Source organism: Rhincodon typus, chromosome 1, assembly GCF_021869965.1.
Source record: "Rhincodon typus isolate 14 chromosome 1, sRhiTyp1.1, whole genome shotgun sequence".
Taxonomy (NCBI): Eukaryota; Metazoa; Chordata; class Chondrichthyes; order Orectolobiformes; family Rhincodontidae; genus Rhincodon; species Rhincodon typus.
Window position 1 is genome coordinate 54,477,276 of NC_063332.1, and position 26,442 is coordinate 54,503,717.

At 44.3% G+C, this 26,442-nt stretch overlaps 1 protein-coding gene across 1 annotated transcript in view; it reads left to right on the plus strand.

Moving 5' to 3' along the window:
- The window catches only part of atp8b5b (ATPase phospholipid transporting 8B5b), a 253,067-nt gene that overhangs the window by 214,344 nt on the left and 12,281 nt on the right, over positions 1-26,442 (plus strand). The window contains exons 22-23 of the mRNA XM_048600294.1: positions 12,399-12,622; positions 26,226-26,309. Of these exons, the coding sequence (XP_048456251.1) occupies positions 12,399-12,622; positions 26,226-26,309 (308 nt within the window). The remainder of the gene's footprint in view (positions 1-12,398; positions 12,623-26,225; positions 26,310-26,442) is intronic.

Below are 26,442 nucleotides of genomic sequence, written 5' to 3' on the forward strand. Positions count from 1 at the left end.
CCCCCCCCGTTTCCAGTTTCGCCGACTAGTGGAAATATCTTCTCCATGTTCACTCTATCCAGGCCTCTCAGTATCCCCCTTCATCCTTCAAAATTCCATCGAGTACGGACCCAGAGTCCTTGACCACTCCACGTATGACAAGCTCTTTATCCCTGAGATCATTCTTGTAAACCTGGTCTGGACCCCTTCAAAAGCCAGCACATTTTTCCTTAGATATGGGGCCCAAAAATGCTTACAATATTCCAGATACGGTCTGACCAGAGCCTTATACAACTTCGGCAGTACATCTCTAACCTCACACTTTGTCACGTTGTATTCCATCTGCCTAGAACATTTCCAAGTTCTTTTGCAGCCTCCCACTTCCTCAAAATTACTTCCACCTCCACCTATCTTTGTGTCATCTGCAAACTTAGCAACAATGCCCTCCTTTCCTTCTTCCAGATTTTTAATGTATAACATGAATAGTTGTGGTCCCAACACAGACCCCTGCAGAACTGCACGAGTCACCAGCAGCCATCCTGAAAAAGACCCTTTTATCCCAACTCTGCCTTCTGCCAATTAGCCAATCCTCTATCCATGCAGTACCTTACCCCTAATCCAATGGGCTGTTATTTAGCAGCCTCCTGTGCAGCACCTTGTCAAAGGCCTTCTGGAAATCAAAATTGATCATGTCCACTGGCTCTCCTTTGTCTAACTTGTTCATTACCTCCTCAAAGAATTCGAACAGATTTATGAGTCATGACTTCCTATTAACGAACCTATGCTGACTCAGCCCTATTTTACCATGCAATTCCAAGTACTCTGCAGTCTCATCCTTAACAATGGACTTGAAAATCTTATCAATGACCGAGGTCAGGTTAACTGGTGTGGGATCGTGTTCATTGATGACTGAGATTAGTGAGTGGTGAAAAAAGCCTCTTTATTGAGCATCTGCATTGGCACAGTTCAAGGTGGCGATGGAATCCAAAGCACAGTTTTAGTGGTTGCAGACGCCCTCGACCACATCTCTCGCGTTTCCCGCAACTCATCCCTCACACCCACTCCCCGCAATAACAACAAAGACAGAATTCCCCTCGTCCTCACGTATCACCCCACCAACCTCCGGATTCAACACATCATTCTCTGCCACTTCCGCCACCTGCAATCTGACCCCACTACCAAAGACATTTTTCACTCCCCACCCTTATTTGCCTTCCGGAGGGACGGCTCTCTCCGTGACCTCCTCATTCGCTCCACAGTCCCCACTAGCCCCAACACCCCAGCACTTTTCCCTGCAACCGCAGGAAGTGCTACACCTGCCCCGACACCTCCTCCCTCACCCCCATCCCAGGCCCCAAGAAAACCTTCCACATTAAACAGATGTTCACCTGCACATCCGCTAATGTGATCTATTGTATCCGCTGTTCCCATTGTGGCCTCCTCTACATCGGGGAAACCAAGCGGAGACTTGGAGCCCGCTTTGTGGAGCACCTACGCTCGGCTCATGACAAACGACTACACCTCCCAGTCACGAACCACTTCAACTCCCCCTCCCACTCCTTGGACGACATGTCCATCCTAGGCCTCCTCCAGTGCCACAACGATGCCACCCAAAGGCTGGAGGAACAGCGCCTCATATATTTCGCTTGGGAACCTTGCAGCCCAATGGTCTTGATGTGGACTTCACAAGCTTCAAAATCTCCCCACCCTCGACCTCATTCCAAGACCAGCCTAGCTTGCCCTCGCCTCCTTGACCTGTCCGTCTTTTCTCCCACCTATTCGCTCCTCCACCTCACTGACCAACCCCCACCCCCACTTCCTACCTACTAGCCTCATCCCCACCTCCTTGACCTGTCCGTCTTCCCTCCCACCTACCCGCTCCTCCCTCCCAACTGACCAACTCCCTACCTGCACTCACCTTTACTGGCTCCATCCCCACCTCCTTGACCTGTCCGTCTTCTCTTCACCTATCTGGTCCTTTATCCACCTTCCATCATCACCTCCCCCTCTCTCAATTTATTTTAGAGTCCCCTTCCCCTCCCCCATTTCTGAAGAAGGACCCAGACCTGAAATGTCAGCTTTCCTGCTCCTCTGATGCTGCCTGGCCTGCTGTGTTCATCCAGCTCTACACCTTGTTATCTCAGACTCCAGCATCGGCAGTTCCTACTATCTCTGAGTGAGTTTTAACCCCATTGTGAAGCCTCTTCTAAGGATGCCTACCTTGAAGAAGTTACCCTCCTCCCTCTGGAAAGACCTCAGTGGATCTCACTCCCACTGCAACCCTCTGGTAATGTCTTCGGCCCTGAAACTGCTCAACCACATCCTGAAGTAAACCAGGTACTACAGCCACATTGCCTTTCTTAGTACCTGCCTACGGAACCGGATAAGAACATAAGAACTAGGAGCAGGAGTAGGCCGTCCGGCCCTTTGAGCTTGCTCCGCCATTCAATAAGATCATGGCTGATCTTTTCATGGACTCAGATCCGCTTACCGGTGTTCTCACCGTATCCCTTAATTCCTTTATTGTTCAAAAAAATATCTACCTTATCTTTAAAAACGTTTACTGAAATAGCATCAACTACTTCACCGGGCAAGGAATTCCATAGATTAACAACCCTCTGGGTGAAGAAGCTCCTTCTCAATTCAGTCCTAAATCTGCTCCCTCTAATCTTGAGGCTATGCCCTCTTGTCCTAGCTTCACCTGCCAGTGGAAACATCCTCTCTACATCTATCTTATCTATTCCCTTCATAATTTTATATGTTTCTATAAGATCCCCCCTCATTCTTCTGAATTCCAATGAATGTAATCCCAATCTACTCAGACTCTCCTCATAAGCCAACCCCCTCAACTCCGGAATCAAGCTAGTGAATCTCCTTTGCACCCCCTCCAGTGTCAGTATATCCTTTCTCAAGTAAGGAGACCAAAACTGCACACAGTACTCCAGGTGTGGCTTCACCAGCACCTTGTACAGCTGCAACATAACCTCTCTGCTTTTAATCTCAATCCCTTTAGCAATGAAGGACAACATTCCATTTGCCTTCCTAATTACTTGTTGTACCTGCAGACCTACCTTCTGTGATTCATGCACAAGGACACCCAGGTCCCTCTGCACAGCAGCATGCTGCAACTTTTTACCATTCAAGTAATAATCCTTTTTAATATTACTCCTACCAAAATGTATGACTTCACATTTATTTACATTGTATTCCATTTGCCAGACCTTTGCCCACTCACTCAATGTATCTATGTTCCTCTGCAAAGTTTCACAGTCCTCTCCACACTTTGCTCTGCCACTCATCTTAGTGTCATCTGCAAACTTTGACACCCTACGCGTGGTCCCCAACTCCAAATCATCTATATAAATTGTAAATAATTACGGTCCCAACACCGATCCCTGAGGCACACCACTAGTCACTGACAGCCAGCTAGAATAGCACTCATTTATCCCCACTCTTTGCTTCCTGTTAGTCAACCAATCCTCTATCCATGCTAATACTTTACCCTTAACGCCATGCATCCTTATCTTATGCAGTAGCCTCTTGTGCGGCACCTTGTCGAAAGCCTTTTGGAAATCTAGGTACACCACATTCACTGGGTCCCCATTGTCCACCTGGCTCGTAATATCTTCATAGAATTCCAAAAGATTTGTCAAGCATGACCTGCCCTTCATGAACCCATGCTGCATCTGCCCAACGGGACAATTTCTATCAAGATGCCTTGCTATTTCTTCCTTGATAATAGACTCAAGCATCTTCCCCACTACAGAGGTTAAGCTAACTGGTCCATAATTCCCCATCTTTTGTCTACTTCCCTTTTTAAACAGTGGCGTCACATTTGCTGTTTTCCAATCTGCTGGGACTGCCCCAGAGACCAGCGAATTTTGGAAAATTACCGCCAGTGCACCTGCTATTTCTCCTGCCATCTCTTTTAGTACCCTGGGATGCCTTCCATCAGGGCCAAGAGACTTATCAATCCTTAGCTCCATTAGCTTGCCCAACACTACCTCTTCCGTAATAATGATTGTTTCCAGGTCCTCACCTACCTTCGTCTCTTTGTCAATTACTGGCATGTTATTAGTGTCCTCCACTGTGAAGACTGATACAAAATACCTGTTCAATGCCTCGGCCATTTCATCATATCCCATAACTAAATTCCCCTTCTCATCCTCTAAAGGGCCAACGTTTACTTTAGCCACTCTTCTTTGTTTTATATATTTACAGAAACTTTTGCTATCTGTCTTTATACTCTGTGCTAGTTTTTTCTCATGTTCTATCTTGCTTTTCTTTATAGCTCTTTTTGAGGCTTTCTGTTGACCTTAAAAGTTTTCCCAATCTTGTAGTTTCATGCTGTTTTTGGCCACTTTGTATGCCTTCTCTTTCAATTTGATAGCCTCCCTTATTTCTTTAGACACCCATGGCAGACTACCCCTTTTCTTACAGTCCTTCCTTTTCACTGGAATATACTTTTGCTGAGCACTTTGAAAAATTGCTTTGAAAGTCCTCCACTGCTCGTCAACTGTCCCACCATAAAATCTTTGTTTCCAGTCTACTTTAGCCAAGTCCTCCCTCATTCTATTGTAGTTCCCCTTGTTCAAGCACAGGACCCTGGTATTGAATTTTATCTTCACACTCTCCACTTGTATTCTAAATTCAACCATACAGTGATCACTCCTTCCAAGAGGATCCTTAACTATGAGGTCATTAATTATTCCTGTCTCATTACACAGGACCAGATCTAGGATAGCTTGCTCATTACAAATGGACTGCAATCTATCTTCAGGCCTTCCCAATTTGGCCCCAACCGCGACGACCGCTAAATACAGAACATTCAGATCCTCGAAAAACGTTTTTCTCTGCGACTTCTCAAACACACACTCGCAGCAATACGCCAGCATCTCCTGGCCCTACAATCAAGCCTACCCCAGCTCAGAGCCTCCCTGTCCCAAACCTGCAAAGGACCTCTCCTGTTTTTCATTCTTCGCAGGATCCACAACCTCAATTCACGATTCCACCCCGCCTTATTGGACATTAAAAACCGTAAGTATACCAAACTTACTGGTACCTGCCACCCAAGACAGGCCTCTTCCACCCCCCAAGTCCCCAACCCTACCCAAGACCTTCCCCACAATGTGCCCGCCACCATTGGCCATGTGGCCACTATCGGGGCACCCGCGGATTCCACGGATGATGTCCGGCGACACCTGGCACGCCACTTCCGGTACCGTGACTGCCATCGACACTGCTGATACTGCTGCTTCCGTTTCCGAGACCAATAGCACTACTGACATCGAAGCCGCACCTGCCAACACCACCGCCGCCACCAACATCAAGGACTCACCTGCCGACGCTGCTTTGCCCGATGCCGCTCCACCCACCGCCAACGCCGCTGCCCACCGCTGATGCCACTCCGCCCACTGCCCCCACAGCCAACAGCTCCACAGTATTCACTAGCACCCAGCCCTGCCGGGTCTTCACCATCCCCCCAGACCTCCCCCTCACTGAGGACGAACAGTCAGTCCCTAGTAAAGGACTCACCTTTATCCCCCTCCACCCGAACATCAACGAATACAGCTCACATCTGGACATTGAACAGTTTTTACGCCGTCTCCACCTCCGCGCTTACTACTTTAATCGCAAGCCTAACCCCCCCCCCCCCACTGACCCCTTCTCCTGCCTCCAACACACCCCATCCTCCTGGACACCACCCCAAGGCCTCCTACACTCCCTCGACCTCTTCATCTCCAACTGCCGTTGTGACATCAATTGCCTCAACCTCTCCACCCCTCTCACCCACTCCAACCTCTTTCCGCACAGAATGTGCAGCCCTCCGCTCCCTCTGCTCCAACCCTAACCTCACGATAAAACCCGCGGACAAGGGAGGTGCAGTTATAATATGGCGCACTGACCTCTACATCGCCGAGGCCAGGCACCAACTCTCTGACTCCACCTCCTACTGCTCCCTTGATCATGACCCCACCCCCAACCACCAAAACATCATCTCCCAGTCCATCCACAACCTCATCACCTCAGGTGACCTCCCACCCACAGCCTCCAACCTCATCGTTCCCCAACCCTGCACTGCCCGTTTCTACCTCCTTCCCAAAATCCATAAAACTGACTGCCCTGGTCAACCCATTGTCTCTGCCTACTCCTGTCCCACCGAACTTACCTCCACTTATCTTGACTCCATCTTCTCCCCCCAGTCCAGGAACTCCCCACCTACGTCCATGACACCACCCACCTCCTCTAAAACTTCTGATTCCCCGTGCTCCACACCTCATCTTCACCATGGACATCCAGTCCCGATATACTTGCATTCCCCATGCAGATGGCCTAAAAGCCCTCCGCTTCTTCGTCTCCCGCAGGCCGGATCAGCCCCCTCCACTGACACCCTTATCCGCTTAGCCGAACTCATCCTTACCCTTAACAACTTCTCCTTCAACTCCTCCCACTTCCTACAAACAAAGGCAGTAGCCATGGGTACCCGCATGGGCCCAAGCTATGCCTGCTTCTTTGTAGGATACATGGAACAATCCCTCTTCCGTACCTACACTGGCCCTAAACCCCACCTCTTCCGCCCTTATATCGATGACTGTATCGGTGCCGCCTCATGCTCCCACCAGCAGCTCAAACAGGTCATCCACTTTACTAACACCTTCCACCCCAACCTTAAGTTCACCTGGACCATCTCTGATACCTCTGTCTCCTTCCTGGACCTCTCTGTTTCCATCTCTGGCAACCACCTGGAAACTGATATCTATTTTAAGCCTACCGACTCCCACAGCTACCTAGAATACACCTCCTCTCGCCCACCTTCCTGCAAGAATGCCATCCCCTATTCCCAATTCCTTCGCCTCCGCCGCATCTGCTCCCAAGATGAGGCATTCCACTCCCAGATATCCCAGATGTCCTCATTTTTCAAGGACCGTAATTTCCCCTCCACAGTGGTCGAAAACACCCTTGGCCGCATTCTCTCGCGTTTCCCACAACTCATCCCTCACACCCCCTCCCCGCAATAACAACAAAGACAGAATTCCCCTCGCCCCCACGAACCTCCGGATTCAACGCAACATCCTCTGCCACTTCCACCACCTGCAATCTGACCCCACTATCAAGGACATTTTTCCCTCCCCATCCTTACCTGCCTTCCGGAGGGACTGCTCTCTCCGTGACTCCCTCGTCTGCTCCACACTCCCCTCTAGCCCCAACACCCCTGGCACTTTTTCCTGCAACCGCAGGAAGTGCTACACCTGCCCCTACACCTCCCCCCTCACCCCCATCCAGGCCCCAAGAAAACCTTCCACATTAAACAGATGTTCACCTGCACATCTGCTAATGTGGTATATGGAATCCGCTATTCCCGATGTGGCCTCCTCTACATTGGGGAAACCAAGCGGAGACTTGGAGCCCGCTTTGTGGAGCACCTATGCTCTACTCGTGACAAACAACTACACCTCCCAGTCGCAAACCACTTCAACTCCCCCTCCCACTCCTTGGACAACATGTCCATCCTAGGCCTCCCCCAGTGCCACAACGATACCACCCAAAGGCTGGAGGAACAGCACCTCATGTATTTCGCTTGGGAGCTCTGCAGCCCAATGGTCTCAATGTGGACTTCACAGCTTCAAAACCTCCCCACCCCCAACCTCATTTCAAGACCAGCCCAGCTCGCCCCCACCTCCTTGACCTGTCCGTCTTCCTTCCAACCTACCTGCCCCTCCCTCCCAACTGACCAACCCCCATCCCAACTCCCCACCTACACTCACCTTTACTGGCTCCATCCCCGCCTCCTTGACCTGTCCGTCTTCTCTCCACCTATCTGTTCCTCTGTCCACCTTCCATCATCGCCTCCACCTCTATTTATTTCAGAGTCCCCGTCCCCTCCCCCATTTCTGAAGAAGGGTCCAGACCCGAAACATCAGCTTTCCTGCCCCTCTGATGCTGCCTGGCCTGCTGTGTTCATCCAGCTCTACACCTTGTTATCTCAGACTCTAGCATCGGCAGTTCCTACTATCTCTACAGTTTTACAGTAGCCTCTTTTATACAGTTTTTACATACATTTAAATTTAGCACTATAGTGTCACATAGTTGTATCATTTGTCCACAAGTTTGCGTGACATCTGTCTTGGGAAGCAGGAGATAGTTTAAGCACTTGTGAAATTCTGGCTGTTACTCCTGATGGGATTAGAATGCCTGTCCGATGTGTGATTACATAATTAAGAGGTGTTAGTCCTTTTATCTTTAAAGTTAGTAACGTTAGTAGAAATACTGGACCTATGTGATCTAGTGATGTGGAGGTGCCAGTGTTGGACTAAGGTGAACAAGGTCAGAAATTACACAGTGCCAGATTATAGTCCAACTAAATAAATAAACAGAGGATATTAAACTGATCTCCTGCAGTTGAGAGATTTCATCTGCTATTGCCAGTTTTTCACAGTTCCTATACATTCATTTATGCAGTTTCACTGAAGCGCTGTTTTGATAGTAAGTTTCTTAAAGAGGGTAGTGGCGCTATTTAATATGTATTTAAAAAGTATAAATCTGTAAGTTCGTAGACCTAAATAAAACTTAGAAATAGGTCGTATAGTGTTATAGAAATAGGTAGTGGATAAGGAAATTTCAAAGAGATAAAAAGCAGCAGACTGTAGGGACAGAGATAGCAGGAACTGCAGATGCTGGAGAATCTGAGATAACAAGGTGTAGAGCTGGATGAAGACAGCAGGCCAAGCAGCATCAGAGGAAGGGTCTAGGCCCGAAACTTCAGACTGTAGGGACATGCTGGCGGAGGAAACTGTTTGATGTCCTGCAGCCTATTCAGGTCCCGAGAGATGGTTACTAAGGGCTAATTAATATTATAATCTTTCCATAGTTTCGAGTGAGTTACGGAGACACAATTGCAGGAATAGCATTGTTCTGAGTAGGTTACAGTATCAACACTTATTCAGGGGTAGCCTTTGATACAGAAACAGGTGTAAACACTGCTTGCAGCATGGGGCCAATAAGAACTGAAAGGTGTAAAGAAGCAGTAATGGGTTGGCAGCCTAGGAAGGGATGTTTAACTTATAAGAGGTTTTATGAATGAATGAATGGAAACGCGGTGTAGTAAACATAGAGTGCTTGTGAGTGAGTTAGTAAAGAGAATCATAATACAATTTCTCACACTGGCCTATATTTCCTCAGTTTCCTGTCTTCTGCCTCCCTCCCTTCTTTAACAGGGGTGTTACATTAGCCACTTTCCAATCCTGTGGGACCCTCCTAGAGTCCAGTAATTCCTGAAAGATCACCGCAATGCCTCTGTGATCTCCTCACCTATCTCCTTCAGAACTCTAGGGTGTAGCCTTAGTGATTTTTGCTACTCTTACCTCTGCCGCGACTGACTTGAAGTTCTGGTATGTTGCTGATAAGTACCTATTCAGTTTGGCTCCATTTCTTTGCTCTTTGTTACTATTTCTCCAGCCTCATTTACCAGCGATCCAATGTCCATACTTAACTGTCTCTTGCCTTGTAGATATCTTAAAAAAACTCTTACAATCTTCTTTTATATTATTTACTAGCTTAATCTCATATCTTCTCTCCCATTATTGCTTTTTTTTTAGTTATCGTCTGCTGGTTTTTAAAGGCTTCCCACTAATCTTCACCAAATAGTATGTGTTTTCTTTTGCATTTATGCTGTTCTTGATTTCCCTTATCAGCCATGGTTGCCTCATTATCCCCTTAATATGTTTCCTTTGGCTGAATTTCTGCTGTGCCTCCTGAATTACCTCAGAAACTCCTGCCATTGCTGCTCCACCATCTTCCCTGCTAGTCTTCTATTCCAATCAACTCTGGCCAGCTCCTCCCTCATGTCTTTGTAGTCACCTTTACTGGTCAGCTCCTTCCTCCATGTCTTTATAGTTACCTTCACTCAATTGTAATACTGTTACACCAGATTCAGTCTTCTCCCTCTCAAACTGCAGGGTGAATTCTTTCATATTGTGGTCAGTGCTCCTTTGGGGTTCTTTCACCTTCATCTCCCTAATAAAGTTTGTCTCATTAAATCCAGAATTGTCTGTTCCCTGGTGGGCTCTGCCACAAACTGCTCCGAAAAAGCAATCTCATAGACATTCCATGAATTCCTTTTCTTGACATCTGCTACTAACCTTATTTTCCCAGTCCACTGCATATCGAAGCCCCGCATGATCAATGTCATCGTGCCTTTCTTACATGCCTTTTGTAGCTCCTTATTTATTTTCTTCCCCACATCCTGACTACTGCTCAAAGGCCTGAACACAACTTCCATCATGGTCTTTTTTTCCTTCGCGGGTCCTCAACTCTACACACACAAATTTTATGCATTCTGACTCATATTAATTCTTGCTATTAATTTAATTTCATTTTTTTACAAACAAGGCAAACCTGCCCTATCTGCCTGTCCTGTTAGTAAGATTTGTATCCTTGATATTTAGTTCCCAGCCGTGATCCCCTTGTAGCCACGTCTCTGCGATACCCACAAATTTCAATCTACGCTACAAGCTCATTTATCTTGTTTCGTTTACTGCATGCACTTAATTACAACATCCCCAGTCTTGCATTGACTGCTCCCCTTCTCATAGTTGTCCCCTTACCTGCTGTGTCTGAAGTTAAGTTCATGACCTTTTTCATACTGTCTGCCCTATTACTTGTTCTGGAAACTTCCACCACTGCTGAGCCCTCCACCCTCCTTTACCTCTTTCCATAATCCTCCATGCAGCTGAATCTACCCGCCCACTATTTAGTTTAAAGCCCTATCCACAGCCTTAGTGATGTCATTCGCAAAGACTCTGGTCCCAACAGGATTCAGGTGGAACCGTCCTATCGGAACAGCTCCCTTCTTCCCCAGTGTTGATGCAATGTCCTGCTTCCTTTGTTAAGGGGACCAAACAGGTCACAGTGCTCCAGATGTGGTTTCACCAGCACCTTGTAAGTTGCAATAAGACTTCACTACTCTAATTCTCCAACCTCCTTGAAAAAAAGGCCAACATTCCATTAGTCTCCCTGATCACCTATATGCTAGCCTTCTTGTGTTTCATCCAGAAGTACTCCCAAGTCCCTCTTGGTTGCAGCTTTCTGCAGATATTCTCCCTTCCAAAATCAACAGGTTCACATTTTCCCACATTATACTCCATTTGCCAACTTCTTGCTCAATTATTTAATGTATCAACAGCTGTCTGTAAACTGTTTTATCCTTCTTACAATTTGCCTTTTCACCTATTTTTGTGTCTTCCAAAAGTACATTCGGTTTCTTCCTTCAGGTCATTAATTTATATTGCAAACAGATGTGGTCCCAGTACAGATCCCTGTGGAACCCAACTGGTTACAGGTCGCCAACCTGAAAAAGAACCCCTTATCACCACTCGATGTTACCTGCCAACTAGCCAATTCTCTATCCAAGCCAATATACTGCCCCCAACACCATGGGCTCTTATCTCATAACAACCTTTGGTGAGGTACCTTGTCAAATGTCTTTTGGAAGTCCAAATACAACACATCTACTGGTTCCCCTCTGTCCATTGTGGATGAGACTTCCTCGAAAACTCAAATAAATTAGTCAGATATGATTTTCCTTTCATGAAGTCTTTCTGACTCTGTTGATCATATTAATTTTCCAAATGCACTGCTATTACTTCTTACTTATCGATTCAACATTTTTCCAACAATAGATACTATGTTAATTGGCCTATAATTATATGCTTTTTGAATAAGGGTGTCGCCTTAGCAGTTTACCAAACCTCCAGTACTTCTCCAAAGTCCAAAAACTTCTGAAAAATTTCAATGAATGCATCCATTATCTCTGTAGCTAGTTCTTTTACGAACCTAGGATGCAAGGCACAGGGGGCTTATCTGTCTTCACATCAGAATAGAAGAGCTTTTAGCCCCCCTTTAGAAAGAAAAACCATACCTCTTTCTAAACAAAACCTATTGATCACAGGCAATAAGGGAACGCATACATTTTATCTGTGACCGCATTTTGTACCAAGCTCCCCTGACCTTGACAATATTTGTTAGTATTGTTCCTGAACTTGAGCCATAAGCCCATAGACAGCTGGCCTCCCAGAACAGGCCCAAAATGGCAGCTTCCAAGAGGGTTAATTTTGGGGAAGCTGGAAACTATCAGACAAGATCAGAGAAACAGTTAGTGTCCTAGGTATGTTGTACTGAGGAGATTTCCACAGGATTTCGATTCATTAAGCTGGAGACTAGGCTGGGGATGGGCTGAATTTTTTTTGTGCCTCTTAAAACATTACTTCTGTATGGAAGAGGATGGTAGTCATTTCAGAGATTCTGATTCATGATCCCCTGGTTGATTATTCACTTTTGTCCCACTCCAGATTCAACATTATTCCATAGTCTTTTTAAAGATGCAAAGTTACTCAAATAATATCTCATTCATTTTCCTACAGCTGCTCACATTGGAGTTGGTATAAGTGGTGAAGAAGGAACACAGGCTGTCCTTTCAAGTGATTTCTCCTTTGCTCAATTTCGTTATCTGCAGCGTCTGTTATTAGTCCATGGAAGGTGGTCATATTTTCGCATGTGCAGATTTCTCAGTTACTTCTTCTATAAAAATTTTGCCTTCACATTTGTTCACTTTTGGTATGGATTTTTCTGTGGATTTTCAGCACAGGTGAGTCTGCTCCAAAATCTATGTTGTTCATTCATGCAATCTACGCAGAAATGTGACTTAATATTGTTTCGTAATGTGAGGAGAAATCTGAAGTGGAACATTACCCCTTTAAGAAAGTTATTCCTGCATTACGCAAGTTTACCAGTTGAAAGCAGCTAGTAAAGATAAGTGATAAATCAGTAGTATGGGTCATTGACTAATAAGCCTAAGTGAAGAGGTGCAATAAAAGCACCAGTTTTCCTTGCAGTGCACTGAATTGATGAAGGTAATTTTAATTCCTTAAACCTGTATATCTGGGTCAGCTGAAATGTTAAAATATAAAATATCTCAAACATGAACCCCTTCTGACTTGAACTAGCCTGCATCTGGTTTCGACAGACCACATAAGTGCCAGGCAATGACCATCTCAAAAAGAGAGGATCCAACCATTTGCCTTTACCATTCAGCAGCATCACTGAATCCAACATTCTCAAGATTACCATTTACCAGACACTGAACTGGACCAGGCATATAAACATTGTGGTTATAAGAGCAAGTCAGAGGCTTGGGTAACTCACCACTTGACTCCTCAAATCATGTCCAATATCTACAAGTCACAATTCAAGTTTGTGATGGAAATCTCTCTAGATGCCTGGATAAGCGCAGCTCCAACAACTCTGAAGAAGCTCAACAGCATTGTTATAAGTCTCACAGAAACAGTACACTGATAATCAGCCCAACTATTCCACAAGCTAAACCAAAAGTGTAAATGTATAACTGAACCAAAATAATCAGTTTATTTTTCTTTACAATTGTCACTGAGAATAAAAGAGACTTTCACAAGGTTAATTACATTCAAAATTTATAATAAACAAGTGGCAAAACTGGTTACCAACTAAACTACGGTACAAAATTAAGCTATATCCCCTTAATTCCAAGCACATCACTGATAGACAGACAAGACAAAACAACATGGTTTTGCAAAGAAATAGGCAAAAAAGGACCAGCACCCATTTCGGTCAAGTGTACAGATTTGGAAGATAAAAGCATTGACTTCTTACAGTTCCTTTCATTTCCTTCGTGAGATCAAAGACAGTTGCAAAATAAAGAAAGATTTTCAGACCAGATTTCAAATTCACATGGGAACATTGAGAAATCCTGCTCTTTGAAACTTTATCAGTTTTCAAACTACGTCTTTGAGAAAGAGCTTTTCGTTGATTTGCTTTAAGGTTCGACTCTTCGTGCTGAGAATGAGAGAACACTGCTTTTTGCTGTCAGCTCCTTTGACAACCCAACTTCCAGGTCTGTGAAAACACCAGCAACTTCACCACCCCACCTTCCCTCCAACAGTCTGCTGCTAGGTAGCCAACAACACAATATCGAGCATCTGCAAGATGCATTGCAGTAACTCACCCAAACCCATTAGACAGCCTGTGCCAAACCCCTGACTTGTGCCACCAGGAAGGACAAGGGTGCCAGATAGGCAGAAACTCTACCATCTGCTAGTTCCCCTCCTGCATGTTGCTGATGATGGAAGTGAATGCTGATGGGGCACTAACTCAAGCCAATTGCCTTGTTATGGATGAGCTTCTTCAGAGTTGTTGGAGCTGCACTTATCCCGACAGGTGTAGACTCTTCTAACACTCTCTTGACTTGTACATTGTAAATAGTGGACAGGCTTTAAGGAGTCAGAAAATGAGTTACTCACTGGCAAATACCCAGCCAGTGACCTGTTGCAGTTCATTTCCTGGTTACTGGTAACTCCACAATATTGATGGCAACTTCCTTATTCTTGTACTCTGTGTCCAAATTAATAAAGCCTGACATATGTTTTGTTTTACTAATTGAGCTGTCAAATGAATCTGTCATGCCATCTTCAATGAATTATCCATGTAAGTTTCCCTGCATCTGCAGCCCCTTTAGAATTGTGCCCTTCATTGTATATTGTCTCTCTGTTATTCCTATCAAAATTAGCTATTGTACATTTTGCTGCATTGATCAGATTATGGAAAGATGTAGGAGCAACAGGGTGGTGGTGACGGGAGATTTTAATTTTCCCAACATTGACTGGGATTCACTTAGTGTTAGGGGTTTAGATGGAGCAGAATTTGTAAGGAGCATCCAGGAGGGTTATATAGAGCAGTATGTAAATAGTCCAACTCGGGAAGGGGCCATACTGGGCCTGGTGTTGGGGAATGAGCCCGGCCAGGTGGTTGACGTTTCAGTAGGGGATTACTTTGGGAATAGTGATCACAATTCCATAAGTTTTAGAATACTCATGGACAAAGACGAGAGTGGTCCTAAAGGAAGAGTGCTAAATTGGGGAAAGGCCAACTATAGCAAAATTTGGCAGGAGCTGGGGAATGTGGATTGGGAGCAGCTGTTTGATGGTAAATCCACATTTGATATGTGGGAGGCTTTTAAAGAGAGGTTGATTTAGAGTGCAGGACAGACATGTCCCTGTGAAAATGAGGGATAGAAAGGGCAAGATTAGGGAACCATGGATGACAGGTGAAACTGTGAGACTAGCAAAGAGGAAAAGGGAAGCATACATAAGGTCTAGGCAACTGAAAACCGATGAAGCTTTGGAAGAATATCAGGAAAGTAGGACCAATCTGAAATGAGGAATTAAGAGGGCTAAAAGGGGTCATATCTTTAGCAAACCGGGTTAAAGAAAATCCCAAAGCCTTTTATTCGTACATAAGGAGCAAGAGAGTAACTAGAGAAAGGATTGGCCCACTCAAGGACAAAGGAGGGAAGTTATGCGAGGAGTCACAGAAAATGAGTGAGATTCTTAATGAGTACTTTGAGTCGGTATTCACTGAGGAGAGGGACATGAAGGATGTTGAGGTTGGGGATAGATGTTTGATTACTCTAGGTCAAGTCAGCATAAGGAGGGGGGAAGTGTTGGGTATTCTAAAAGGCATTAGGGTGGACAAGTCCCCAGGTACGGATGGGATCTATCCCAGGTTACTGAGGGAAGCGAGAGAGGAAATAGCTGGGGCCTTAACAGATATCTTTGCAGCATCCTTGAGCACGGGTGAGGTCCCGGAGGACTGGAGAATTGCTAATGTTGTCCCCTTGTTTAAGAAGGGTAGCAAGGATAATCCAGGTAATTAGAGACCGGTGAGCCTGACATCAGTGGTGGGGAAGCTGCTGGAGAAGATACTGAGGGATAGGATCTATTTACATTTGGAAGAAAATGGGCTTATTAGTGATAGGCAGCATGGTTTTGTGCAGCAAAGATCATGTCTTACCAACTTGATAGAATTCTTTGAGGAAGTGACAAAGTTGATAGATGAGGGAAGGACTGTGGATGTCATATACATGGACTTCAGTAAGGCATTTGATAAGGTTCCCCATGGTAGGCTGATGGAGAAAGTGAAGTTGCATGGGGTCCAGGGTGTACTAGCTAAATGGATAGAGAACTGGCTGGGCAACAGGAGACAGAGAGTTGTCGTGGAAGGGAGTTTCTCAAAATGGAGAACTGTGACCAGTGGTGTTCCACAGGGATCTGTGTTGGGACCACTGTTGTTTGTGATATACATAAATGATCTGTAGGAAGGTATAGATGGTCTGATTAGCAAGTTTGCAGATGACACTAAGATTGGTGGAGTAGCAGATAGTGAAGGGGACTGTTGGAGAATGCAGCAGAATACAGATAGATTGGAGAGTTGGGCAGAGAAATGGCAGATGGAGTTCAATCCAGGCAAATGCGAGGTGATGCATTTTGGAAGATCCAATTCAAGAGCGAACTATACGGTAAATGGAAAAGCCCTGGGGAAAATTGATGCAGAGAGAGATCTGGGTATTCAGGTCCATTGTACCCTGAAGGTGGCAACACAGGTGGATAGAGTGGTCAAGAAGGCATACAGCATGCTTTCATTCATCGGGGTATTGAGTACAAGAGTTGGCAAGTCATGTTACAGTTGTATAGGACTTTGGTTCGACCACATTTGGAATACTGTGTACAGTTCTGGTCGCCACATTACCAAAAGGATGTGGATGCTTTGGAGAGGGTGCAGAGGAGGTTCACCAGGATTTACCTGGTATGGAGGGCGCTAGCTATGAAGAGATGTTGAGTAGAGTAGGATTATTTACATTAGAAAGACGGAGGTTGAGGGGGGACCTGATTGAGGTCTACAAAATCATGAGAGGTATAGACAGGGTGGATAGCAAGAAGCTTTTTCCCAGAGTGGGGGCTCAATTACTAGGGGTCACGATTTCAAGGTGAGAGGGGAAAAGTTTAAGGGAGATATGCATGGAAAGTTCTTTACGCAGAGGGTGGTGGGTGCCTGGAACGCTTTGCCAGCGGAGGTGGTAGAGGCGGGCACGAAAGCGTCATTTAAGATGTATCTAGACAGATGCATGAATGGGCAGGGAGCAGAGGGATACAGATCCTTGGAAAATAGGTGACAGGTTTAGATAGAGGATCTGGATCGGTGCAGGCTTGGAGGGCCGAAGGGCCTGTTCCTGTGCTGTAATTTTCTTTGTTCTTTGTTCTTTGAATAAAGGATTTGTCTCATTAAGAGATTCCAGCTCCCTGAGAAGAATTCAGGCAAATTCCCATCAATGATCCTGCTCTGAAAGCGCTGGTCACTTTTGTCAGCAGTGATAGTTTGCACCAAATCAGCTGAAACAATCTACAACATTCTAAAAAGAAAATTCTCTGAATTAAACAATCTACAACATTCTAAAAAGAAATCAATGTGTCCTATCTCCCAAGGTTAACATCCTTTCAAAGAAATCTGGATATACAGATCCTTAACTTAGACAAAAACTATACTCTATGCCAGTAGCAAGTATGGTTGGAATTTGTTCATCAGATTTTGAACCAACTAAAGCATCACTGCCATCCAATTTAAGAGGCTGAGGTAAATTACAGTATCAGTCTGGTATCCCTAATCTTCATTTCTTGCTGCTCAGCAGTCTCCAGGGTGAATGATTTGCTCTCAACTTCATGAATTTCAACTTTAGCCAACAGACTCTTATCAATGACAACAAGGTGCAGGGCTGGATGAACACAGCAGGCCAAGCAGCATCATAGGAGCAGAGAGGCTGACGTTTCGGGCCTAGACCCTTCTTCATGACTTTCGAAGATGAGTTTAGAAATTCATAAATTCAATTAACATGAAAAGAGGAGGATTATTAAATAAACTTAATTGAAAGCAAAGATGATTAAGCCTCAGTCAAGTGGCTTGTATCCACATATTTTAAAATAATGCAGGGGAGAGAGCAGAGACAGTATTGCACAGATTTAGTCATTTTATGGAAACATGCAGTACTTGATGACTTGTGAATAGCAAAAGTTATATTTAATTTTATGAAAAGAGGTGGAACATATTGAGAGAACAATGTATGTCACTTTAGCGTCAGAAACAGGAAAATACTCGGAAAAATCTACTAAAAGTGATTATAGAAATATGCCTAATAACCAAAAATATCATAACAAATAGTCTTAGTTGATTTCAAAAGACTTCCTTGACCAACCTCATTGAATTCATTGAAGAGATGACAGAGAACTGACATAGATACTGCAGAAATGTAAAATATCCAAATTTCTCAAAGGGCTTTTGATAAGGTACCTCCTAACAGACAAATGAATAAGGTCAATGAATGTGAATCAGAGGACAATTATCAAAATGAATGACTCATTGGCTGAAACGCAGAAAGCAGGGACAGAAAGTAAAGAGTGCTATTTTGAGTGGCAGAAAGCAGGAATTTGGGTCCTTGAAGGATAAGTGGTTCAACCATTTTCATGATTTATAATAATAATTTACACATTGGAATCATAAACACAATTTCATAATCAATAATGGGAGTAGATCTGAAAATTCAGAGAAATACTCAATACCAAAGAGAACCATGGCAATTTGCAAGAAAATGTCAAGTTAGATAATGGTCATATAATTTGCAAATTGATTTCAGCATAGGTAACTGTGAGATATTACATTTTGATAAGAACATTTGGTAGTCACAACTAACATGGAAAATAAAAATCGAAGTTTGAAAAGGCCCTGACAAAAACAAATAAGCTTCAAGATTTATTTCTAGAGAGATAGAATTGAAGAGTAGAGAAATTAATTTGAACTTGTGTCTAACCTTGGTTACATTGAACTTGGAATGTTATATGCAATTCAGCTGGTTATATTTTCGAAAGGATATAGAGAATTTGAAAGACAGTGGGAGGTGATAGCCTAGTGATATTGCCTTGACTAGTAATCCCGAGAGTCAAGCCATTTTCTTTGGATTGGTTTAGAATCCACCACACGGTGGTGGAATTAGAGTTCAATAAAAATCTGGAATTAAAAGTCGAATATGATTATGAAACTATTGACAATTGTTCACTCATGACCTGAGGGAAGGAAGCTGTTGTCCTTATTTGGCCTGGCCCACGTGTGATTCCAGATATTTACCATGCCCATAGCAATCTGGTTGAGTCTTAATTGCCCTCTGAAACGGCCTAGCAAGCCATCCAGTTACATTAGCCACTAAAAAAGAAGAAAGGAATGAAACCAGACAGACCACATGGCATTGACTAAGACACCAGAAATGACAATCACAGCCCTATTGACACTGCAATGTCCTCCTTAATGACATCTGGGAGTTAGAGTCAAAATTAGCAGGCTGACACACAGACCAGATAAGCAACAGCCTGGCATAGTCGTACACATGGAATTATACCTTAAACACAACATCCATCCCTGCTTAGTCCTGTCCCACCAGCAGGACAGACTCAGCAAAGTTGATAACACAGTGGTATAGAGTCAGGAAGGGCTGGCCTGGGAGTTCTCAACATTGACTCTGGACCTCATGAGGTCTCATGGCATCAGGTCAAACATGGGCAAAGTAACCCCCCTGCTGATCATCACATACCTCCGACCCACCCTCACACCAACCCCTTGGCTTTATGAATTAGTACTTGTTATGTTAAACAGCATTTGGAGGAAGCACTAAGAATGGCAAGGGTACAGAATGTACTTTCAGTGGAGAATTCAATGTCATGACAAAGAATGGGGGAAGTTCCACACTATCACTACTGGTTGAGTCCTCAATGTTGCTAGATTGGCTCAATGACAGAAGGTGAGTGCACAAACAAGAAGAAAACGATGCTTAGCATTATCCACACCATTCTGCCTGCAGTAGATACATCTGTCCATGACAATGTCAGTAAGTGTAGAGAAGAATTCCTATCATCATGCTGATAATATTGTGTTGTTTGGCACTGTACTGTGTTAAATGGGATTGATTGTGAACAGATCTAGCAACTCAAGACTCAGCATCCAAGAGGTGCTGCGTGCCAGCAGCGGCCGAATTGTGTTGCAACACAACCTGCAATGTCATGGCCCGGAATATCTCTCACTAAACCATGCCATCAAGTGAGGGATGAACGCTGGTTAAATGAAGGAGGCCATGCCAGGAACAGCACCGGGTATACCTAAAAATGAGGTATTAACCTGGTGAAGACATAGAACAGGACTATTTGCATGCCAAACAGTGTAAGCAGCAAGTGACATGCAAAGCTTAAGAATTCCACAATCAACAGATCAGATCTAAGTTCAGCAGTCCTGCCTTAGTTATTAACGGTAGTGGACAATTAAATACCTTACTGCAGAAAGAGGGTCCATAAACACTCCCATCCTCAATTAGGGAGCCCAACACATCAGTGCAAAAAATAAGGCTGAACAGTATTCAGCCAGAAGTATTGAGAGAATCATCCATCTCAGTCTCCTCCAGAGGTCCCCAACAGGACAGACACAGTGGCTCAGTGGTTAGCACTGCTGCCTCACAGCGCCAGGCACCCGGGTTCAGTTCCACCCTTGGGTGACTGCCTGTGTGGAGTTTGCACATTCTCCCCGTGTCTGCATGGGTTTCCTCCAGGTGCTCCAGTTTCCTCCCACAGTCCAAAGATGTGCAGGTTAGGTGGATTGGCCATGCTAAATTGCCCGTAGTGTCCAGGGATGTTTAGGTTAGGTGGGTTAGAAATGAAGAAATGCAGGGGTAGGGGAATGAGTCAGGGTGGGATGCTCTTTGGAGGGGCGGTGTGGACTTGTTGGGCCGAATGGTGTGTTTCCACACTCTAGGGATTCTATGATTCAATGATGAACATTACAGATGTGAGTCTTCAACTAATTCGATTCAACCTATGTGATATTAAGAAACTGATGGCAGAGGCTACACGAGGTTTGCATCCTTAATAATGAGAGAGCCCAGCACATTATTGCAAAAGATAAGGTAGAAGCATGTGCAACAACCTTCAGCCTGAAATGCTGAGTGAATAATGATCCAGCTCCGCCTCATCCAGAGGTCCCCAACATCACAAATACCAGTCTTCAGCTAATTCGATTCAGTCTTTGTGGTATCAAGAAACTATTGGAGCCACTGGATACTGCAAAGGCTTTGAGCCCTGACAGCATTCTTGTTCTCCAGAACTTTCTACACCCCAGGCTAAGCTGTTCCAGTACAAGTACAACGCTGTGGAAAATTGCTGAGTTATGAACTTTACACAAGAGTAAGGATAAGTCCAACCTGGCCAATTTCTGCCCAATCAGTCAACTCTAATCATCAGAAAAGTGGTGGAAGGTGCCATCAACAGTGCTATCAAGGTTATCAGTTGAATCATTTACAATTTTAAAACATTGCTCTTAAATACATTTTTCCTTATACAATACTAAAAGTTTATTTATGTTGATCTTGATATCCTTTTCAAGATTTGTTTCATACCTTACTGTTGTTGGTATTACTGCCTGCTTTATTACCCTGTTCTGTCCTTTGTGTATCATAAATCACAAAAAGCTAGCATACAAATTTAGCCTGTAATGAACAGTGCAAATGGAATGTTGTCCTTTATTTCAAAGAGAATGGGGTATAAAAATAGGAAATCTAGTTGTAACTATACAAGGCACTAGCCAGACCACGGTTGGAATACTGAGGCCCATTATCTAAGGAAAGATATACTCACATTTGAGGCAGTCCAGAGAAGGTTCACTAAGCTGATTTCAGGTTTGTAGGGATTGTCTTATGAATAGAGATTGAGTAGTTTGACTCTGCACTCATTGGAGTTTAGGAGACGGAGAAGCAACCATGTGGAACATAAGATTCTTTGGGGACTTGTGTGTGTGTGAGAGTGAGTGGATGCGGAAATGTGGAGGTGCCAGTATTGGACTGGGTTGGACAAGGTCAGAAATCACATGACACCAGGTTATGGTCCTAAAGGTTTATTTGAAAACACCAGCTTTCTGAGCCTTGCTCCTTCTTCAGTTGTTAGTGAAAGAGGTGGCATCAGGCACAGAATTTATAAGTAAAAGATCAAAGGGTCACACAACTCAAGAGGATGTATTAAACAAACCTAAGATGCTGTTAAATCTTTAATCAGTTAGAAGGTTTTAATCGATTAATATGTATATGTAAATCCCTGAATTTCATTCAAGTAACTGCCCTGAGAGAACTAAAGGTTTTATCAGTGTAAAGAAGAGGTGACATTTTAGGTCAGGCAATGCATGTTAGATGTGAGGCCTTGTTTAGAATCTGTTTGTGTTTTGGTTTGGAGTCAGACTGGTTTTATTTCTAAAGTAGAAATTTATAAAATGCCACATTGACTGACTGTCTATAAATTGTGTGCTTTTTGAACAAAATTGAATGTATCCGTAAATACAAATTCACCCCATAGATTTACGTGTGTGTGTGGGGTGGGGGGTGGGGGGATGTGGGAAGAGTGTGTGTGTTGGGGGTGGGGGCGGTGGGAGAGTGTGTGCTTGAATGTGGTGTATATGTGTGCTTGAGAGACAGTTGAAACCGTCCTCATGGGTACCAAACTTGGCTATCAGCCTGTGCTCGGCGACTCTGCATTGTTATGTATCCCGAAGTCCACCTTGGAGGATGTTTACCTGAAGATCTGAGGCAGAATGTCCTTGACCACTGAAGTGTTCCTCCACCGGGAGGAAACGTGCCTACTTGGCAACTGTTGCGCGGTGTCCATTCATTGTCATAGAAATGCCACATTGATTGACTGTCTATAAATTGTGTACTTTTTGAACAAAATAGAATGTATCTGCAAATACAAAATCACCTTATAGATTCACGTGTGTGTGTTTGTGAGGTGGGAGAGAGAGAGAATGAGTGTGTATGTAAGGGGGAGAGAGTGTGTGTGAGAGAGAGAAAGTGTGTGTGTTTGGGAGAGATAGTATTTGTGAGAGAGAAAGAGTGTGTGTATGAGAGATCGTGTGTGTGTGTGTGAGGAAGAGCCAGAGAATGTGTGTGAGGGAGATAGTGGTTGTGTGTGTGTATGTGTTGGGGAGAGAGAGAGAAAGCATGTGTGTATGTGGGAGAGATCGTGTGTGTGTGTGTGTAGGATAGAGAGTGTGTATGTACACATACTCTCTCTCCCACAGACACACACTCTTTCTCTCTCTCCCACACATACATACACACACTCTTTCTCTCTTTCCAACATACACTCACACTCTCTCTCCGCGCCCCCCCAACACACACACTCTCACACACACACAACCACTCACTCTCACACACACACAACCACTCACTCACACACGCACAACCACTCACTCTCACACACACACACAACCACTCACTCTGATACACACACACAACCACTCATTATCACACACAGACACAACCACTGACTCTCATAGAGACACAACCACTCACTGTCACACACACAACCACTCACACACACACAACCACTCTTTCACACACACATACAACCACTCACTCTCTCTCTCTCACACACACACGACCACTCTCTCTCACACACACAACCACTCTCTCACACACACATACACAACTACTCTCTCTTGCACTCGCACACACACAACCACTCTCTCTCGCACACACTCACACCCACTTTCTCACACACACACGCACAACCACGCACACACACAACCAATCACACACACACATAACCACTCTCACACACACACAACCACTTTCTCTCACACACACACGCACAACCACTCTCTCACACACACGCACAACCACTCTCTCTCACACACACACTGACACACACACTCACTGACACACACACACAAACATACTTTCACTCCCACACACACTCACTCTCCCTCACACACTCACTCTCTCTCTCACACACAATTTTTCTCTCACACACTCTCTCCCACACACACACTCTTTCTCTCGCTCTCTCTCTCTCAAACACACTCACACACTGTCACTCTCTCTTTCTCCCCCTCATAAACACACACACCCCACACACATGCACATCATGCACACACATATGTGAATCTATGTGAATTTGTATTTGCAGATACATTTTATTTCGTTCAAAAAGCGCACAATTTATAGACATTCAGTCTATAAAGTGTTTTATAAATTCATACTTTAGAAATAAAACCAGTCTGACTCCAAACCAAAACACAAACAGATTCTAAACAAGGCCTCACACCTAACAGAGATTGCAAGAAGTGCAGATGCTGGAGTCAGAGATAACACAGTGTGGAGCTGGAGGAACACAGCAGGCCAGGCAGCATCAGAGGAGCAGGAAAGTTGGCCCTTCATTGGAAATGGGGAGGAGGAAGGGAGCTCAGAAATAAGTAGAGAGGAGGGGTGGGGGTGGGGAAGGAAAGTGAGATGGTGTTAGGTGAGTGCAGGTACGCAGTGGTGGGGATTGGTCAATGAGGTGGGGGGGGGATAGGTGAGGGAGAAGATGGACAGGTTGTGTCAGATCAAGGAGGCGGGGATGAGAGGGAGGGTTGGACATAAGATGAGGCCGGGGGTGGGGAGATTTTAAAACTGGTGAAATCCGTGTTTAGGCCATCGGGCTGTAGGCTCCCGAGGCGGAATATCAGGCGCTGCCCCTACAGTTTGCAGGTGGTGTCATTGTGACACTGGGGTAGGCGCAGGATGGACATGTCACCCAGGGAGTGGGAGGGAGAGTAAAAATGGTTGGTTGTCATTTGTTGCGTACACAACGTAAATGCTCTACAAAATGGTCTCCGAGTGTCCGCTGGGTCTCACCGATGTAGAGGAGGCCACATCGGGAGCAGCGGATGCAGTAGACCAAGTTGACAGATGTGCAGTTGAACCCCTGTCTAATGTGGAAAGTTTGTTTTATGCCTTGAAAGGTGGTGAGGGGAGAGGTGTAGGGGCAGGTGTAGCTCTTCCTGCGATTACAGGGAAAGGTGCCAGGTGTAGTGGGGTTAGTGGGGAGTGTGGAGCGGACGAGGGAGTCGCGGAGAGCACAGTCCTGACGAAAGACAGATAGGGGTGAGGAGGGAATATCTTTTTGGTTGTGTGGCCGGATTGTAGGTGGTGGACGTGACGGAGAATGATACGTTGGATGCAGACGTTAGTGGGCTTAATCTCAGAATACCGAATTACACTTTTAAGACTGAGATAAGGAGAATTTTGTCTCATAGACGGTAGTGAATTTGTGGAATTATTTGCCACAGAGGGCTGTAGAGCCTGCGTTGTTAAGTATTTTCAGAGGTTGCCAGGTTTTTTAATGAGTAAAGAAATCAAGGATTATGGAAGGAATGCAGGAATGGACAGTTGGAGATTGTCAGATCAGCCATGATCTCATGGAATCGTGGAGCAGATTGAATGGGCTGAATGGCTTGCTTCTGCTTCTGCTCCTGCATCCTTTGTCTTATCATCTCCCATTTGCCAGCATCTGTGCTATTTTAAGCATTATTGCAGGTTTTCTTTTCTAGTTTTATGATGTCCCTTACCTTTTTTTGAGGCAAGAGAAAATGGAGCTCCTGTCTCTTAAAAGTATAAATCTGTTTTATATCATGCTAAATTATTTTTTGAACATTTCATACCGACTGTGCATTGTTTAAACCAGCATCTGATTTGTCTACTTTAATCTGGACAAACTCAGTCTTGTCCCATTGGCTTTACCTAATTTTAGTATTGTATTGCCCTTTCCCTCTTTCATGCATTGCATTGAATTCGATCAATTTATGGTCACTATGATATAAATATTAACACACCACAAGTTTGTTATCCAAATCTGGCTCATTGTTTATTATTAGGAACAGACTAGGCTTTTGAGCTTCCCAAGTTTGTTTTGCCATTCAACGAAATCAAGGCTAATCCGTTGACAAATTCCACATATCTGCCTTTGCTTAACAAAACATTATCTATCTCAGATTTAAAATTAACGAGTGATCCAGCATCAACTTATCGAAGAGTTCTAAACCTCTAACTTGTTTTGTATGTAGAAGGACTTCCTAACACCTCTCCAGAATGGTCTGGATTCTATTGTTTACTCTCTTTAATTTAAAATCACCTGTTAAATCCAATCTGCCTTTATTCCACTTTCACCTAATCTCTACATTAATACACTCTGCCACTTCACAGTCTCTTATCAACAATTATGTGATTACAGCATTGAATTTTAGGTTTAATCAAAAATTTAAATGTGATTAGTAATCTATCTCTTCTCCTATTTATTGGTGCCTAAACAAAATTCCAGTGGAAATATATGTTGTATTCTAAATGACTTGAGAACTAAAATGATTTCCATTTAGTTCTCAGTTTTATTCTGAATTATTTCATGAAAATCTATGTATCCGTATGTGCTATATATCTAGTTGTTCATTTTCAGGTGTAATTAATCTTCATACTGCTTTTCTTTTTTCCACAGACTGTGTATGATGAATGGTTTATTACGTTGTACAATTTAGTGTATACATCTCTTCCTGTATTAGCAATGAGTCTGTTTGATCAGGTATGTCACTACGTTTTTCTTTACTCCCTTTATGCCATCCCTGCATTATCTGCCAAACCTGTCTGTGTGGGGGTGAACATTAAATGTACAAGTAAAGCACTGATTACATCATCAGGTGTAATTTGTGATTTTA